Raw genomic sequence first — 19,196 nt, 5'->3', positions numbered from 1 at the left:
CTGGGTGGACTCGCTTTCTTCCATTCAAAATTATTATTTGAAGTTCATGTACCAATTTCAATGCGTCATGTCAGTCTCCTTTGTCCGGGTAAGAAGTTCAATGACGGAATCTCCCCAACTCGGTGGGACGGATCTTGTCTCCAGATCGGCTATTCCTCAATAATATTCTCCCGCTTCCACTTCCCGTACCGAGGGGAACAATATATCAACCATACACAAGAGAGGATGCTAAACAGGGTGGATCCAGCCCATTACACTCTAGCCCACCAAATAGCCACCACGCTAGTCCCATCATTCATTGCCCCTGGCCCGCCTCTCGACCAATGACACCACCAACAATGCCAATGAGATCTTCCCCTAGCGCGAACAGGACTTTGTTGAGGCAAAACATTTAGTCCCACCGCCATGGAATCCTCCGATCCTTAACCTTCACTGCCATTTCATCCGCCGATAACCGGAACTTCTCTGCACTCAATGGCTCTTTCAGTTTCAACCATTGGCCCCTGACGCCTGACAGCTATAGAGCCCCCCCCCCCCACAGGTCACTATCCCCAGACGCCCATTATCGGAGCCATGGCCTCGAATCACGATCAGACAGTGACGGGGCCGGTGGAGCGGTTATCATCGCGCGGAGGACATCAGTCCGTCTTCTTGATCTTGCTATTATACTCTCCGCAAGCTTGCGGGTTCAATAATCTGACGCCCTGGCAATCATTGCCGGTTTGCCGTTGTGAGATCATCACGGCGGAATAAACTCGGTTATAGCAAACATCAGAGAGGGCTCGTCGGCTTAGCTGGGAACCTGGGATACGAGACATATCCACTCCCATTGAAAATCAAGTGTTGCAGCGAACTACACTTTCCAGGTCAGTGGCAGTGGCCGTGGTCTATCCCGTGAATCTTGATTTTACTGCGTATATCCGATACTCTTCCCCGTGGAGCGGTCTCTTCGTCAAATACATGACGGCCATCTCCGAACTCCCCGATAAAAGACCCAGATTTTAGATAACGATGCTCCGTTGAAACTCTCATCTATCCATTTTCGCTCACTTGCTCCAAGCACAGATACAATAGACTATACTCCAGGGTCCGTGTGCAAGGTACTCATATGGGCTCTTCCCCCCAACAAATCCCCCATCATAGATCACAATAATCAATTCTGGGCATTCAATAGTGTCAATCCAATCTCCAAGGTCCCTATATCTTGGCTTTGAATCTTAGATCCAGAACCCATGTGCAGCTCATAAGCCCCACTGGGCCACTGCCAAGCAATCCATCCAATGCCTTCAAGGGCCCCAACAGATACCAAACCCACCGGAAGATCCAATACATAGCCTCAATTCCACCACCTGTCAGCTTCTTCTCCATCGTAAACAAAGCCAGGAAAGCAATAATAGAAAGCCGGAATCCACCCGCCCCAACAATCACCCTGCATAATCTCACCACTACCCGCGGCCCGCCCAAACTTACAGGCTGTTGAGCGCGTTCCACTTCCGCGGAAAATGCGCTCGGCATATTTAGGCCCAGAACAACGGGATTCAATTCTAGTCGGGGGGCCGAGGGTATTCCGACGGCAAAGCGGGTGGGTAACGGGATGTGGTAACGGGATCGGTGGGGTGCTTCGGCAGTGGGGGGTGGTACCTACTACCACTACTAGTACATTGTTTACATGAATGTGGGGGGAGTCCTTCAAACATTGAATGTTTAGAATGCTACTTACTCAAATAGTTTGGACAAGTTAGCCCTCCAGAATGCTGAATCAGAAAACATGGACATGCATTTGTCCAAAATGTTCATATTGTGGCTAATTCCATACTGGTGGCCCCGTCAGCACAAACATTGAAGAAATATTAGTAGGATTCAGGCGACAACACAGCCGTTGAGCGAAAACCACCAACCCCCAATTTTTGTCCCACTGAAACCTCTTCGTCATGCGCTTGCTTTACACCGTTGAACATATGTAGTGCTATTCTAATGCAGATTTGGTCACAAATTCCTTATCTTGGCTCTTTTGAACAAGATCATAGAACAATCCTTTAGCTTTCAACAACTCCGCTGGAGTTCCGATTTCTCCAACGCGCCCATCATCGATGACAATCACTTTATCAAAAGACGCGACTGTTCTCAAACGATGAGCGACGACAATCAATGTGCGGTTAAACTCGCTTCGTATCGTGTCCTGAATCCACAGATCCGTCTCATTGTCGACAGCAGATGTCGCCTCATCGAGAATAATGATCTTAGGGTCCCGGATCAATACTCTTGCAAGGCAGAGAAGCTGTCTTTGACCTTGCGACATGTTTGCCCCACCGGGACTGATCGGGGAATCCAGGGTGAATAATCCTGTTCTCTTTTCATCGTCCTCCGATAGGAGCTTGACCCGGCGTAACGCATCGTTCAGTTTGTCTTTTGGAACTTCTTGGAAGTAATCCAAATTGGACCTGACCGTACCGGAGAACAAGACCGGATCTTGAGGAATAAACGCAATTTTTGATCGGAGTGACTGAAGCTTGATCGTGGAGATGTCAATGCCGTCGATAAGAATGGAGCCACGTTGAGGGTCGATGAGGCGGAGAAGTGCCAAAGTCAAGGACGATTTTCCGGCTCCAGTACGACCAACAATTCCTATCCTTTGGCCAGCTCCCACGGAGAAAGAGATATCCTTCAGGACAAGAGGGAGATTGGGTGAGTATGAAACGCTCAATCCTTTGACTTCGACCTCGCCCCGAGATGGCCAGGTCGTTGGAACATCGTTCCCGTCTTGCTCCTCTCCTTTCAGTTTCGAATATGAGATTATACCTACAGCTGCATTCATGTAATTTTCAAGCATGCCAAAGTTGTTGACAGCAGTGAATGTAGCATGAGAGAATCCCATTGAAAATGTCAGGGAGAATCCCACCAAAGATGCATCCAAGACGGACTTTGACGACAGACAGACGAAGCCTGTGCCCGCGCTTAATACGACACCTATAAGACTCATCTGAAGACCGAGCCAGCGATTGAAAATCCAGAAATGCCGCCGGACGATGGACAGTTTGTCAACACGAGAGTGCATATGGTCAATAAATGTATCCACTGCCCTGAAAGCCCGGATAGTCGATACTCCGGCAGCAGCCGTAGTTAGGTACTCTAGTATATCGGCGTTGGCTTCAGATTCACCACGCTTTAAGGGTTTCCGAGCCTTAATATAGCCTTTGCTGACTTGAGAGCACCAGAAGAGAAGAGCTGCTGCCAAACAGCCTGTGAAGAAAGATCTTTGTACTCTAGGCAGTATCGTTAGCTGAGTCATTGAGCAAAAATTCGGGAGATTCGGAAGCCTTACCCAATATACCCCACAATAACCAATTTCACTAGACAGTTCGCAAACTCAGACATTGTATGCAGTAGAAAATCATCAACCAGTCGTATATCAACACTGAATCGCTTCAGGATTCCCCCGAGGGGCGTATTGTCGAACCAGATAAGGGGCATTCGGATGACATTTACAGTCATGGCACGAAACAAAGTCTCTGAAGCACGCAGTGATCCCGAAAATATGTGCATATTTGAGAGGAACTCAAGGACCACCGCGGATAGACATCCTAGAAGATACATGTAGAGGTAATACCACAGATGCTTTCCAGTGTCGGCATTTGACAAATCAGATGATCCGCGTTTTGAATTGATACGCCCGAGAGTCCATGTAGTCAGTGCAGTCACTATCTGCTTGCCAAGCAAGCCGAGAATGTATATTGCTGCAAATTGAAGGCCGCCAGCAGCGCTGAAATAACTCTTGTAAGACTCCCACTCCGATTCTGGTTTGGGAGTCTCGGTCTTTAGCTTGACACTGGCAGGCTTGCTGACTTCCTCTTTTGTCGGTGGAATCGACGAAGTATCGAACTCTGGCTCCAGGTTATCCAACTTGGGGTCAATCATGTTCAAATTGAGTGACGAGCTCATGGTATTGTTTTTGATTTCAACGACAAGTTTAGCCCGAGGCAAACACAAAGATATATGGTGAGTTGCAAGAATCCGTGTGCGCCTATTGCTGAGCTCTCCAGTCAGTGCCCTGAATATGTCCTTGGAGACATGAGAGTCAAGCGCAGAGAATATATCGTCCAATACCAGTAGCTGAGCGCTTGAATAGAGAGCTCTGCCCAAAGAGACTCTTGCGCGTTGACCACCGCTAAGCTTCACACCCCGAAGACCAATGTAAGTCTTGTCCCCTTTTGGAAGAGCAGCAAGATCGGTCTCAAGCGCACATGCCCTTAGAACTTTTCTATACCTAGTCTCATCCAGTTCACTCCCAAACAGGATGTTATCTTTGATGGTTGCATTTTGAAGCCACGGGGTTTGTGAAACAAAGCCAACCGATTGCTCCAACGACGGTACCTCAATGCGACCGCTCAGAAGATCGACTTCGCCGAGGATAGCCGCAAGCACCAAGCTCTTTCCTGATCCTGTTTCCCCATGTATAACACTAAGTTCACCCCGGGGAAATTCGACATCAAGGCTATGGAGCTCAAACCTCTCGGGTAAGCTAGATTGCTTCTCTTGGTGCTTCTGTTTTTGATCTGATGGCCAGGCAATTTGCGCATTTTGGAATGCCACACAGCCAGTAGGACTCTCATCTAGAATGTTTTCCATTTCTGGGGCTTTCAAAAAGGTCTCCATGCGGCGAGAGTTTGATCGAGCAGCGAGATAATCTTGCACCACCAAAGGAACCGTGCCCAGTGCTCCTTGGATATGTGGCAACAACTCGATGATAGTAAATATGATCGAGGGGGACACCTCGCTCTGAGTATAAGCGTAACTGCAGATCGAAGCGGCAGCCACAGTAAAAGGGGATGCGACTTTCCACACAGATCGAATATTGATGGCAATGAAGCTTTTTCGCATCTCAATCAGTTCTGCTTGGCGACATACTTCGATGCGCTCCTCCCACTGTGTTTCTAGGGCTGAGAACTTTATCTGCCGAAGAGACTGCAAAGCTTCATTAATGGCTTTGGTTTTCTTATCTCTTGCCACTGTAAGCCGTTTCTTTGCAGCCCGCTCTTGCTTCAGAATCCTGGACTGTATTGGCACAGTGGCTATAGTGGCTAAAACTGCCACAACGGTACTCTGCCATCCTAACAGTCGGAGAAGAAATAACACAGCAAACAAAAACTTGATACATGAGAAGGGAAGTATATAGTTGACGGCCGTGAATTTGGTGAAGGACATTGTATCGGATGATATGAGATTGATTGCCTCCGGCTTGTCTCCTGTATCCTTGGAGTCTTTCGCTCTGAGGACCTTGGAAAATATTGCCATGATGAGCTGTGCACGAATAGGGATCCCCATCTCAGACCATTGTATCCACGCCAGCTGATGATGCAAGAGGGCCTCGGCTGTAGAAAAGACTGCAATGCCAATTAACCAGAGCCAAGCGGAGTTCGCTGGGCCATTATTCTCTTCCAGGAACGTTAGCAGTCGCATAACGCAGTACGGAGAGCCAAAGGTCACAACTGATCGGATCAACATCATGGTCCATTGTTTAGCGAATCCCAAAAAGCGCTCAGCAATAATACGATCCCACAATGAAGTGTTGGAAAGCGCTATCATGGGCTGAGTCTTTGATCGGGTTCCAGAATTCAGCACCGGCAGTTCTCCGAGCCCGGCATTTCCAGCAATATGAACGGCACCTATACACCATTGCATGGAATATCGTTGAAAGGCCGAGCAACTATTCTCCAAGTCCACGGGTCGTCCATTTGGAGAAAAAACGTCTGGTCGGCGTGGAAATTGAATTTGAAGAATTGCGAGAACGAACGCTGTAAAAAGCTGAAAGGAGGACGCTGAAAATATGAAGAAATGCTCAGCACTAGGCTGGACCTTCTCAAAGATCTGAGAGAGGATAATGAAAGTGCATATTAGCGACCCCCTCAGGCCAGCGGTGTATAGATTGATCGGGTTATCAGTCCAATGTAAGCGAAGACTATGCAGTAACAAAAGAGGCTAGAAAGAAACATTAGCCGCATTTCTCAAAACTCGTCCTGACTTTTTCTTTGCACTTGCCCACAGAAGTTTAGCGACTGAAATTGGCTGGTTCCAAGAGTCATTCTCTCTGCCATATTCGCCGCTCAGGGTGAAAGCGCTAAGGCCCAAAATCGACAATAGCGAGTTGAGAGAGCATAGAGCCCATATGCGATCCCAGTAGATATTCTCAGACTCCTTTGAAGCAGTACCGTCTTCGTCTGAATACATACTTCAGCGTTGAGATGTGAAGCTATCGGAGAATGATTCTTTGATAAAATAATGAACATACATTCGATTGTCAGATTGAGTATGAGTACCTAGTGTTCTTAAAGTGCAGGCAGTTGAAAACAAATGACATTTTGGGTGGAAGAGAAAGAAGAACAGGGGGAAAGGGAAAAGGGGAAAGGGGAAAGAGGGGAAGTTGTAATAATCAAAGGCTTGCGTCAGAGTGGTATTTTGGGGCGAAACTGAATCCATTGATGGCGTTTCCACTGTGATTTGGTGGTAATATTTGAAGATAAGATAGTATAATAATAAAATACAAGCCTTTTTCAAGCTAGACGGGATTAGGAAATCGTGGGGCTGTTAGATTGACTTAGTAAGTCGCCTGGGCAGTCCATGTTTTAAGTAGTCACTAGTAGTCTTGGAGAACCTGGGAAAGATCTCCAGTCAAGCAGTGATTAGTAGTATGGGTCTTTATATTTTTAGATTTAACATTTACAGTTGCGATAAAAGAATTTGTTTGAAAATATCTGATTCATTGACTATCGTTAGGGTAATTGAGATGGAACTCGATTGAGCCAGTCGTCGAATTTATCCATCAAGAAAGCAAAACATTTAAGAGATAAAAGAGATATCAGAGAAATAAGAAAAGAAAAAAAATCAAAGAAATGGAAAAAGATACCCCAACACTTGGGCCGATTCAAGTGATTGAGGTCGAGATCCAGGGGAATAGATCAAGCCAACGCAGCACGCCATGCAAAAAACTTAAAAAAGTCTGAAAAATCAAAACCGTTATGCTCATTTTGGTACCCGAAAAGGGCAAACTTAAACGCGGGGAGCAGCAGCCATGACCTCGGGGGTGGCCTGGTCGGAGTACTTCTTGAAGTTCTCGTTGAACAGGTTGGCGAGCTTGGAGACCTCGTCGACGAAGGGAGTGGAGGCGGTCCAGCTGGTCTTGGGGTTGAGCAAGCTGTCGGGAACACCGGGGCAAGACTTGGGGACGGGCAGGTTGAAGACATCGTAGGTCTCGTACTCGACAGTGGCGAGGTGACCGCTGTGGATGGAGTCGAGGATGGCACGGGTGTACTGCAGAGGGCAACGCTTGCCACCGGTGGTGGCACCGGCACCGACCCAGCCGGTGTTGAGGAGCCAGACATCGGCCTTGTGCTCCTTGATCTTGTCGGCGAGCATGTGAGCGTAGCGCATGGGGTGCAGGGCCAAGAAGGGCTGAGCGAAGCAAGAGGAGAAGGTAGCCTGGGGCTCGGTGATACCATCCTCGGTACCGGCCATCTTGGAGGTGTAACCGGAGATGAAGTGGAACATGGCCTGCTCGGGGGTGAGCTTGGAGATGGGGGGCAGGACACCGCGGGCATCACAGGTGAGCAGGATGATGTTGGAGGGGTGGCTGTCGGTCTTGCAGGGAATCTTGGCGTTCTCGATGTACTCGATGGGGTAGGCGCAACGGGTGTTCTCGGTCAGGGTAACATCATCGTAGTCGACAACACGGCTGATGGGGTCGAAGACGACGTTCTCGAGGACGGAACCGAACTTGATGGCGTTGAAAATATCGGGCTCCTTCTCGCCGGTCAAGCCAATGCACTTGGCGTAGCAACCACCCTCGATGTTGAAGACACCGGTGTCGGTCCAGCAGTGCTCGTCGTCACCGATCAGCTTACGCTTGGGGTCGGCAGACAGGGTGGTCTTTCCGGTACCGGACAGACCGAAGAAGACGGTAACATCACCGTTCTCACCCTCGTTGGCAGAGGAGTGGAGGGTGAGGACGTTGTGCTTAACGGGCATCTCGTAGAAGAGGACAGTGAAGACACCCTTCTTCATCTCACCAGCGTACTCGGTACCCAGGATAACCATCTCCTTATCGGCAAAGTTGATGGCAACGGAGGTAGCGGAGGTCATACCCTCGGTGAAGCGGTTGGCGGGGAAAGAGCCGGCGTTGTAGATAACGTAGTCAGGGTGGAAGTGCTTGAGCTCCTCAGCGGAGGGGCGGATAAGCATGTTGCGCATGAAAAGAGCGTGGTAGGCACGAGCGCAGACAACACGGACACTGATGCGGTAACGCTCGTCCCAGCCGGCGAAACCATCGATAACATAGATGCGGTTGCGAGTGTTCAGGTAGTCGACAGCACGCTCACGGTTGATGCGCCAGACCTATAGATGGGTGTATTAGTATGACGTCATTCACGTGAGATCTCGACATCGCGGGGCAAAAAAAAGTAAAACGAGGTGGCAAAGTGCAGATTTCAGAGCCAAGAGCAAACCCTTTGGGATGAAGGAAATGGGTCACAAGAGCAAGACAGCCAGATTAGACGGAATTGAAGGCTTGAATGACAGAAAAGCTTGGTCTTGGACTGCATATGCAAGGGATCCTGGGGTGGAGCCGGCGGGCCACCTGCAAGGGCAGCCCCCAACCGCATAGTCCCGGCAAATATGTAACAAGCAAATAAAATCACTCATAGCAAAAGATAAAAAAAGCCTCAAACTTACATCAGGGGTCATGGGCTTGTTGACGGGTCCCCACCAGATCTCATTCTCAGAGGACTCCTCCTGGACAATACGCTTGTCGGAGGGGGAACGGCCAGTCTTAGCACCGGAGTAGGCACTCAAAGCACCGCTGGAAGTGATAGCGGTACCGGTCTCGTAGACAAGAGCATCTTCGTACAAAGCGGGGACAGCGGGGTTGGCAATCTATAATGGGTAATTAGTATCACGTTGGTGATATCAAGTGGAGGGGGAGAGGAGATTTGCATACAATGGCAACTCGGTCGTAGTCAATGTGGGCAGTCTCGTGGAGCTCCTCCTCCAGCTCGGTGTGACCCTTGCTAGGCCTAGTGGAAGGAAAGTATGGTTAGTGATGGGTAACCAAGGGAAAGCAATGAAGAACAGAAGCGAGGGTAAATAAGGTCCGAGTTGAGGTTGGGAAACGTACTGGACACCGCCAGGGTGGAGGGCGGTCCGGTTTACAGATGTAGCAACCATTTTTCTGAGTGAAGTGGAATGATAGTTATTGTTGCGTTGCTTTGCGACTTGTTGTTGGAAGAAATCGGATTGCAATAGACCTGGAGAGCAGGGGCGGCCGGGCTCTATATAATTTCTTTCAGGCGGGGCCATGGCCTTGACGATGCGTAGTTGCGTTCTCGTGCTTTGCCCCTGTGCTTCTCCACAGTTCCACGGGTAATGTCGGGGTGGAGGGCCGAGCTGAGACGGACGGTTGACGATGGATGAAGCGTTGCCGTTGACTGCGAATACCTTAGGAGGCGCAGTCCGAGTTGACCCGAATGACTTAAAGTGGACACGAAGTGCACCCGGGGAACGGATGATGAACCGGAAAGGTAAGGAGGGGTGGTAAGAAATGATCAAGTGGATACGTTTCTTGCCAGAAGAGAGAGAAAAAAAAGCCGCAGATGTGGAGACTAGATCTAGGTATCGGTCTTTCCCTTTTTATTTCATGTATTGTAGATTTTTCTTATGAACTTGAAGGATGAAAGAGATAGAGAGTCAAGTACAATTCATAGGCTTTTTAAGTGATAGTTTTTTTTTTTCTGTTTTCTACCTAGGTTCTACCTCTGGCCGCATTCAGCTTGTGAAAATTCTCTCCAAAGTTTAGTAGAAGAACACGGACGAGAGGAATGACGCGCAATGATCTCACCAAGTAATTGTATTATTTTTTGAAGCCAAAGTTACCAAGTTTTTTCGATACAAGTTTAATCTTGTTCAGACTAGTCTCATCCGAGCAATTCGCGGGGGAAGCTGACATAAGGGGACACGGGATCGATGTTTTTTTTTTACATTTTCTTGTAATGGTATCAATGTATACGGAAGTACAATCAACTGGAATGTGACTTTCCTCTATTTTCGGCTTCCCTCTTCTCCGATTTGATTTCGGATTGCATTGGGGGAAAAAAGAAGATCATCATGAAAACTCGAAAATCGAAAAATACAATGTCAACCCGATGACGACAAAGAGACCCGGTGCCAGGTCGGAAGGAAATGTGGTTTTCTTACCATGCTCCGAGATCCTCTCCAATAACGGCGTTTAACCCAGCCGAGGATGATGTATCAACGACTTTCACCGCGGCGGCTCTGACCAATCACAAGCCGTATATTTCCACTTTTCCCATTTTCCGCAGGGATGGGTGGGGAGAAGATATTGCCGCTGGGTCTTCTAGGGTTCTGGAATTTTTCTGATAATAATCTCTCCCAATGTGCGGTGTTGACGGATCAATTAGAATCGAGGCCCTGATGGAGATCGATCGCATGCATGTTACGTGGGTTTCTCGGTCTCGGCCTAGCTCACGAATTGAGGCTTCGATCATCCCGTGAAAAGAAAAAAAAGCCCTTAAGGTCCCGAGAATGGATCCCTAGGGAATTGCATTTTTAGACCATTTTCTATTCGGTCATCACGTTGATTCTACAATCTCAGCTCTACTCCCGTACCCTGGTGGCCCAATTGACCTGGCATTTTGGATCCCAAGATTCGCCCAACCCCAGATCCTCCCGGTGGTTAGCGGCGGATGCCGAACCGGATTGTATTCTCGGGATTGAAACATGCCTTTTGGTTGCGCGATTTTGTTTGTTTCAGATGCTTACGTATCGAATCGCCGAAAAAAGCTATTCTTGGTCGCTCTTCTAGGGATACATCTATAATTGTTGTTGTACTCTGTACTAGGCATCCTTAGTCCATCACCTGCTCTTCCTTTAGTTTGTTTTTAGTTTTTTTTCAATTTTTTCAATTTTTTTTTTCGGGTGCGCGTGACTATTCGTCGTCTACTAGTGCTTCTAGTATAGAGCAATTGAACCCGAGGCTGGAACGAGGCTATTTTTTCAATGTATTTTTTTCTTCTCTTTTCTTCTTTGCATGTTTAATAATAACTTGTTCTCCATTCACTTTTCGTTACTCCGTACAAAGTGGGGAAAAAAAGGGGATTCTTGGAAGTCCCGAGTCTTGCCCCGGTCTTCACTTCTTCCCCCGTCTCCCCGGGTTCTTCGCCCCGGAACTCTCCCCCTTATCACACATCCCGGCTTAACGATTATCAACTTCCAGAACCTCCATACATCCAATCGCCAATCACGTCACTCTCCCCTTTCCCTATTTCACCCGTGAATATATATCTACTTAGATTCTCATGCAAATCTAACCTATCCACCCCCACCCCACCCAACCACATCACTCCGGTTTTTAAAAACGGCGCGGGAAAACAGGGGGGGAAACGTAGATCAATCTTCTCCTATTTTCCCCGACCCGACCTATGCACGTCATAGTTGATTTGCTTGCAAGTCGCGACTGGCCGGCATTCTACTTCGGACCTCTTAACCGATCAATGTATCTAATACCTTCGCTCCTCAATGACCCGACTTCAGCCTGATACCGCTGTCCCCGGCTGGCCCGAGTGTCCACTACCCGGTACGGGAGTTGCTGATGTTGGGCGCTGACAGCCCAGCTTGGCAGTTCTTGGCTATCTGGGGAAATCGCTCGCGTGGCTCTGGACCTCTGGCGGATGCGGGGTATAGCGCGAGAGGGGGGGTCTCTCCACGTGTGCCTGGTCGCTTGGGCTTTTTTGTTGTCCAAAATGTCGACCAGCATATTAGACTCTTCATTTTGGTTTGTCGGCTATCTACTTTGACCGTGCTTATCCGTGAGATTCTTGCATATCCAATAGTCTTTAGGGGAATTTCGGGTATTTACATATTTGTAAATTGCCTCACAGCTGTGTTTAGTGACAACATTGAAACCTGCCTCACGTAGCGCCCTAACATCCTTGCTGGACAAGCTACCATTTTAAGTCATTTTTCAAGTAAATTCTTCTTTCTAATTTGCTTATCCCGCTTCATTGGTTTTTTGAAACAAAGCTGAAACAAATAAAAGGCCGAAAACACCAGGCTAGTATTTATTTGAAATTATGAAAAGGTCAACTGGCCGAAGCTCAGTCATCGCCGTAAAGGTACCTGCTAGGGATCATACATATAGCTGATTGGTCAGTCCAGTCGGGATTTTATCATCGTACATATACTTGTTTCCTTATTAGCACAAGTGCAGGAACAATTATCGTCAATTCTTTCACATGTTCCCAAAACATGCATGTACATATCTTGAACGTTGTCAAAATCTCATTCGAGGCCTGTTCAAATGCTTCGTTCGGGCGTTCGATTGATCAACAATGAATCTTCCTTGGAAGGTTCAAACATTTGAATGTTGTTAAATGATCGGAGAATAAAAAGTCTGGTTGAAGGATGTAATATTTAGCACCCGTGCACCTGGTAACATTGCACATGTGCACCTATTCAATGTTCAAATGTTAGTTACATCAACATACTGGTTTGAATAGTGTGCAACTCAAGGGTAACTAGCACTAAGATTTTCAACTTGAGCACTGTTCTAGTGCACGTGCATACCAGTTGACCTTGGTACATATATGTATAGTTCTGGCCTCCAGCGGGGTCTTAATGTTGGAAGGTTTCAAGCCCTGGAGCCCAGATGCCCAGGTCGGCATTTGAATCATTATATACTGGTATTATGTACATATGCAAGCATGAAGGCCTTCCTCGGGAAAATAAAATTTTCCAGCCATTCCAAACATTGAATATTCCCGCCGTGGAGGTGTATGCTACAGGGAGTAGTGTGTGTACATTATATATTCTATCTGACCTCGGCCCGTTCAAATGTTGAGTGGGGCGAGAATCCCGCACGTCTAAGATTAAGGGATATACATATGGACGCATTGTGTTTTAAGACTAATTGCAGGGGGAACTTTTATTGAGAAAAATCATAATGTCTATGTATAGTTGCATACAAGGAACCTCCCGTTCAAGTGCTCTCGATACTTCAACCACCGAGGTGATCAACATCTGAAGAGTATGTCTCCCATAATGACGTCATATTTCTCTACGAATTTATTCTCATACGTTAAGGCAAGTTGAAGTGAGAGGCGGAAAACTAGATCAAAACTGGAGAGGTTTGATCCAGATATCCCGAAAAAACTCCATCAGCACCACACGCTTAATTTTGCATGGAGATGGGCTACAGTTCTTTGGACTGTGTACTCTATATAGTATACTATACTTCTTGGTGGATCACGTGACAGGAAACGCGAACCGTGTAACGTGTTCATGGCAAAAAGTAAAGCCGCGCGCTCGAAATCATCTTGATCCCAGCAGGAGAACCTTCAAGTCGCGCCTAAACAAACATCAGTGAATCTTCATTCTTGGAAGTCTTTTTGAAGCGCGTCGATACTCCCTCCGACGCAGTAAATCCTTTCACAAACTCGGATGAGCGATCCTTCTCGATCTTGAAGGTGTGAGAAGTAGCTGTGCTTTCCTTTTGGTAAAGATGCCTCTACTGTACTCCTCGGTACCTTGTCGAGAAATAGAGCTTCTGGTGACCCACTTCCCTCCTCCTCTCTCTTTTGACCATCTTTGACAGGGTAATACGATCTCTCATCGAAGTCTTCTCTCCAACCCACAACGTACCCATCTCATTTCTTCGGCCTCGCTGGTTTTGAGCCAGGCCAGCATAGAGCAAACTTTGAACAGGGTGATTTCTTCCAGTAGCGCGTGCGGGAGATTCATGAGCAACTCATTCTTGGGTCCATTTGCCCAGTTTGCATAGTATTTGCGCTAGGTACTGTGGGTGCGGTGGGTCATCTTCTCCCATGCCAAAACTTGAGGGAGATGAAGTCTTGAAGTCCGTGTATCAGCATCCCACAAAGCTCGTAGCGTAGTTTAAATTTTTCAAGATCCCCGGGTTGCACCTCTTCCCGAGATGCGCACTGAGATGCGCACTGAGATGCGTGCTGAGTTGCATGCTTCAGATCACCAACAATGGGGGACTTTGTTTGTAGGAATTCTCGACCTGGGTGGTGGAGGCGCAGTATCGTAGCAGAGTTGATCAACTTGATAACCCGCGCAAATGTGAGGTCCTGTGTAAGAAGAATGCCAAGAAACATTGAAGTTCGCAGCATCTCGATTGAGAGCATATTTGAACACGATTTTGGTCTTCTCTTCACCTCATTTTCCTGGACTCGGGCTTGCTTTGATCTGCCCGAGAGCCAGATGGGTAAAGCCATTCAGCAGATCCCATGCCACAAGACAGGCGATATACCTGCTTCTTGAATGGTAATTGAGGGTCTGGAGTTTAATATGAACGAGGTCATTCAAATTGCGATTTGTGATCCGCAAGAGAAGCCACTGCTTGATTGCCTGGCAAGATATAGGTAATGAAGCAACCATTGCAACTCACAGACCTGACATTCAAGCAGCGATTACTTCACTAGTACATAGGACATCTTTTTATATCAATACATGTGTATAGCATCTTTCAATGGTATGCGACCCCCGACAGCTTTGCAGCATGAGCAGATATGGATGTACTAATTCAGCTGGCCGTTGAAACGACAAAGAATGAAGACCGAGCAAAGTGCTGGGTGTTGGGTGTTAGTTTACGACTAATTACCTATATGTCTGTCATATATCATGTACCTTTAAAAGTGAACGGCCAGTTTTATCTTCAGAACTTCTCAAAACTCTCCCCGTTCGATCGGTTAGAGTGCAGGTGGAAAAAAGGGGAGCACATACCACACTGTCATAGCAACAGTTCAACAACAAATAACCGCAGATACGGACTCATTCTGACACGCAAACCGGGCAAGTGTGTTGTCTCAGGCGACAAAGGGCATTGATGAATGCTTTAAAGCACCCTTTCCTGATATGAAAATCTATTCAGTCCTCAGACTTGCCTGGTTTGAAGGCTTCCCTTCTCGTCAATCAATTGTAGTCCGCTACTTTCCATTACTTCTTATGGAGCTCTAAGTCTGTATGCCAAATGGAAATGCTGATTATCTGTAGTCTGGGCTTTATGACCAAAAGAACAGACCCAAGAGTATGAGTGGGAGGTAGTCAGATCCTGCAGGTATACTTTTCTGTAACCTTGAAGGATTCCAAGATGAATAATCAGAGAGTTCCTTTGAATCGAGTTGCTCTTAAATCACAACCATTCAGTTAAAACGACGGTTAATGGCAGTGTTTTGCAACCTTGGACTGACGATCAGACCCGGGTTCGTGGACCGGGCCGTGAAAGCCCCCACAAGTTACAACTCACTGTATGTGCAAAGGAAACCTTGATACCCACCCGTGACCCAAGCCGCAGTGCTCCGCAAGATTCCTCAAGAGAGAATAGAACCGTGCTAAGTGATTGCTGGTACATAGATGCCCGATGAAAAATCGCCAGGTGAGCAGATTATCTAGAGACGTACGCCCGTTCGCACCTGCACGCCATCGAAGCTAGTTCTAGATCGGGAAATTCTCATCGCCAAATGTAAGCAACAGTTGAATTGAGCACATTACCTCGACATGTAGAATGATAAATTGCTAGTACAAAAATAGTCTGAGGCTAGAACAAAAGATTTGTGGTCGGGAATCAAGGAAATCAAAGGGAAGTCAACAAGGGACCATCACGATTCACCAACATAGACTTATGACGTCACATGATGGTTACACAATGTAGATCTCTTATGCGCTAAGAACCGCAGTAGGTAACCTCCACTACAGAACTGCAGTATCTATACTCTGTACCCACTCACACAACCGTCACCCCGGGAAGAAGTAATCCAAATATTTGAAGTTTTGGAAATATGCTACCGGTTCCAACGTTGTACTGCTGACACCTTACAGATCCTCTATGAACACCGTGCACTCGAAAGACAGGAGGGTACCTTGAGTGACATCATTTCTCTTTCGGGAAAGATCAAAGTTCTTCTAACGGGGATCTTCTGACCAATGGGCATATCTATAAGGCTGAAGATTCTCAGTCTGGACCTGGGCAAAATCCAGTTATCGTGCACCCACAACTCAAGCTCCCTTCTTTCGCTTATCTTTCCTTCTTTCAGGGTGAATAGAGTTGATACTGAAATCAAGGCAAACATTTGTACTATGAGCGGTGTGTATCCCTATACAGCGAGGTCTGACCAACGGGATGATCAAGTGTCATATGCAAGTCTAAAGTTACCAAACTGAGACCCTTGCAGGTAGATAGTCGATCCAAAGAAGTATATGCTATAGATGATCTGATCTGGAACAAAATGCAAGAAAAGGTCTGGCTCCCGAGAGATGGAGATCGCCACCATCTGGCAGCCTAATACATCTTAGACAGTGTGTAGAGAGTGGCAATAGTAAGTAATCTTTCATGGTCGAGAAAAAATTGCTAACAGAAAATTAGAGGCCCCAGAGACTAAGACTGAAGCATTCAATTTGGCTGGACAAACATGTTAAGTAGAAATCTTTGCCCAATGCAGGTATAGCCCACGAAAAACAAATCTTGCAACCAAGATAAACGCATCTGATGGGTTTAGGACACGATCATGTTTACATTTGGGGTGAGGTGCATGACCTGGACGAGTGTGACCCGTGGCGGGTCTACAGTAGCCAGCCACATCTAGGGAACCACACCCTCGGGAACGATCTCCATATCCAATCATAGTAACTATCGATAGAACCACTCACTCAACGCTGCCCACCATCTAACGCCCAAAAACTCTATTCCTGACGCAATTGCAACGTGCTCAAGGCCCACTGCTGAAGATCCATACAGACTCCATACCAATGCTCGAAGGGCAAGCCACATGAACGCCAGCCGCAGGAAAAAAGAATGCACTGCAGCTGCATTGTATGAGCCCCACGCAAACCTTTCAGTGAGACTACAATTGATCCGTGCAGCCCGGTATCTCCTATACATTCCGACGGAGAAGTTCTTTTCAGAAAATTCGTCCATGAAGGTTCTGTCCGTGCTCCGCTTCCATGGGAGTACGGATGGAGAGGGGGATTTCTCCGAAAAAGAAGAAATACGGGCACTGTTTATCAAACTTTGAAACAGCTTAGGGTCGGATGTCCATAAGCGTTGAGAGATAGGATCACAGATCTGCGGTTCACTTTCCATCTCAGCCGCAAACCCCGACACAGCACACGTGTACTTCAAAATATTTGTGTAGAACTTGGGAGTCAGAGGTTGGATCGTCAGAGTTGGCCGTGGAGCCGAAGTTGGTGTCTTGATTGGGGAATCCATGGAAATTGGAGGGATCTGCATGGATTTGGCAGGTATGTAGATCACCGTCAAGGGAAATGAACATTCGTCAATCAGCTGGGAGAGGTAAAGCCGGAAGAAGGGTTCCAAGGTTCTGCAAAGTGAAGCATTAGAGAAAACGCAATATAGATGCGTGGGAGTGGAGCTTACTTTTCCGTGTCTGATGCCTTGCGTGGAATGTTGGTTGGCTTCACATCCGGTTTGTTCAGATATGGCAAATTTCCTCTGAAGCGAATCCGGAGTGCTTCCACCACAATACGGCCAATGGAGAGTGGGACGGTAAATGACCAACTTAGAAGAAAAACCACTACTTCCCAAAAAGATGCCAAAAGAGGGTCAAGGGGTGGGGCGCATGAAAAGAGGCGACTGGAGATTTTGGGTTTGCCAGTGGTGCTCATGAGGGTCATGTTGGAGTGTAAGGGACCCCCCTTGGCAGGTGATGGGTCAAGGGGATCAACGAATCGGAGAGAAAACCACCCTTCAACTTTCTCAAATGGTGAGGCAAAAATATCCTTGTCCCAGCTGCCCTTGTAGTATTTAGCGCCAGGCGCGGATGACATGAACCGAACAGGCTGAGTGCCTTCCAGCCCTCTTCCTGATACAGTGCTGATTGTTTCGGAAATTTTGGGTTTTTCAAAAACAGAAGATTCTTCTGGATAAAGTCGAGTAAAGGCGTTCTTTTTTTCGCCATATGAGTTGTTGATCTCCATGATAATGCCACACAGCTCTTTTGAGGGGGAGTAGAGATACCAGTAGGAAATTGGACTTTTCGTCCACCAGAGAAATCTGGGGATTCCCACAATATAGGCATATGGAAATTGACTTGGATCCTCGCCCTAATGATGATTAACACTTTTGAGCTCACCCTGGTAATTCGGTTTTTAGAGAATTTACCTGTTCTTCCAGAAAGTTCTCAAGCTTTTTGGCTAGACCCATATGACCCTCTCCTCCATGAAGATATAGATTTGTATCAACTCTGAACCAGAGTAATTTTTTGAATACCCAGGAGATTATCGCTGAGGAATTCTGTTGCGTACCATCACTATCGATGGATAAAACGGTTCCAACACGACCACGCAACCCAACAGGAATACCAACAAGAAAGTAGTTGATCCAGTAAGTATACTTCTCTGGAAACATGCGAGAGTGGGTAAGACGGGATGGGAAAAGGAGTGGTCTTCCCAAGAGAGTCTTTTCGATCTCAGGATTTTCTTGGGATTGTAAGATCAACTTTCGCTGAAAACATGCAACCGTCGATACCCAAGCTAGTAAGCTTATGCCGATACTCCCAAAAGAAATGGGGATTAAGATTCCAAGCGTCTTAATCCAGCCAAACCTTTCTGATACCTCGACAAAAACAGGAAACAGTGTAAAGAGTGCATCCTTAGTAGATGTACCCGGGTGGTATCGGAATGAATGAAGAACAGTCCCAACACCAATCACGCCTAGAAAAATAGGCACAATGGATTGGAAATAATCACCGGATAAGATATCGGTGTGGAACATGGCTTCGAGTATAATTCTCTGGAAAGATCCGACAATTTGGGACTGAGGGGTGACTCTTTAATATGGTTGGTTTCGGTTAGCATGAAAGCTCACCGTTCTTTCTGATAATACTTCAAATAGTCAATCACAAGGACGTATACATGTGAAAGATGCCTCTTGCTGGATTTGGAAGATCTATCATGCCGCAAAATCCCAAGGTGGCTAGTTTGAGAGATGAGTAGATGGGCTGCCATTATCACTTCCAAGGTTAATTCACCATGGGGGCTTTATTAAACCGTACTGGGCAAGATCGTCGTTGACGACACCATCTTCTTCCACCCATGAAACTCTTTTTATTGACATCGGAACTTCCCTTTTTAGGCTAGAGACATGAATCGCCAATCGC

The 19,196-nt window shown here is 47.0% G+C and overlaps 3 protein-coding genes across 3 annotated transcripts; all 3 read right to left on the bottom strand.

The window, feature by feature from the left end:
* Window positions 1-1,966: 1,966 nt before the first annotated feature.
* N7466_007839 (uncharacterized protein) lies at window positions 1,967-5,679 on the bottom strand (the record flags this gene model as incomplete). Its single annotated transcript, XM_057167228.1, has 2 exons — window positions 1,967-3,263; window positions 3,323-5,679. The coding sequence occupies 2 exons, from the start codon at window positions 5,677-5,679 to the stop codon at window positions 1,967-1,969; spliced, it is 3,654 nt and encodes a 1,217-aa protein (XP_057020269.1).
* A 1,365-nt stretch (window positions 5,680-7,044) lies between these two features.
* acuF (phosphoenolpyruvate carboxykinase PCK1) lies at window positions 7,045-9,213 on the bottom strand (the record flags this gene model as incomplete). The annotated part of the gene is made up of 4 exons (XM_057167227.1): window positions 7,045-8,385; window positions 8,722-8,922; window positions 8,987-9,062; window positions 9,164-9,213. 4 exons carry the CDS (start codon window positions 9,211-9,213, stop codon window positions 7,045-7,047), a joined length of 1,668 nt encoding a protein of 555 aa, XP_057020268.1.
* Window positions 9,214-16,708: 7,495 nt separating this feature from the next.
* N7466_007837 (uncharacterized protein) lies at window positions 16,709-18,811 on the bottom strand (the record flags this gene model as incomplete). Its single annotated transcript, XM_057167226.1, has 3 exons — window positions 16,709-17,399; window positions 17,456-18,141; window positions 18,200-18,811. The coding sequence occupies 3 exons, from the start codon at window positions 18,809-18,811 to the stop codon at window positions 16,709-16,711; spliced, it is 1,989 nt and encodes a 662-aa protein (XP_057020267.1).
* Between the last annotated feature and the right edge of the window lie 385 nt (window positions 18,812-19,196).

This window comes from Penicillium verhagenii (assembly GCF_028828195.1).
Source record: "Penicillium verhagenii strain IBT 33310 chromosome Unknown utg000007l_segment0_segment0, whole genome shotgun sequence".
In the NCBI taxonomy this organism is placed as follows: domain Eukaryota; kingdom Fungi; phylum Ascomycota; class Eurotiomycetes; order Eurotiales; family Aspergillaceae; genus Penicillium; species Penicillium verhagenii.
The sequence above is the reverse complement of the archived record's forward strand: the minus strand, read 5'-3'. Positions and strand labels throughout refer to the sequence as shown.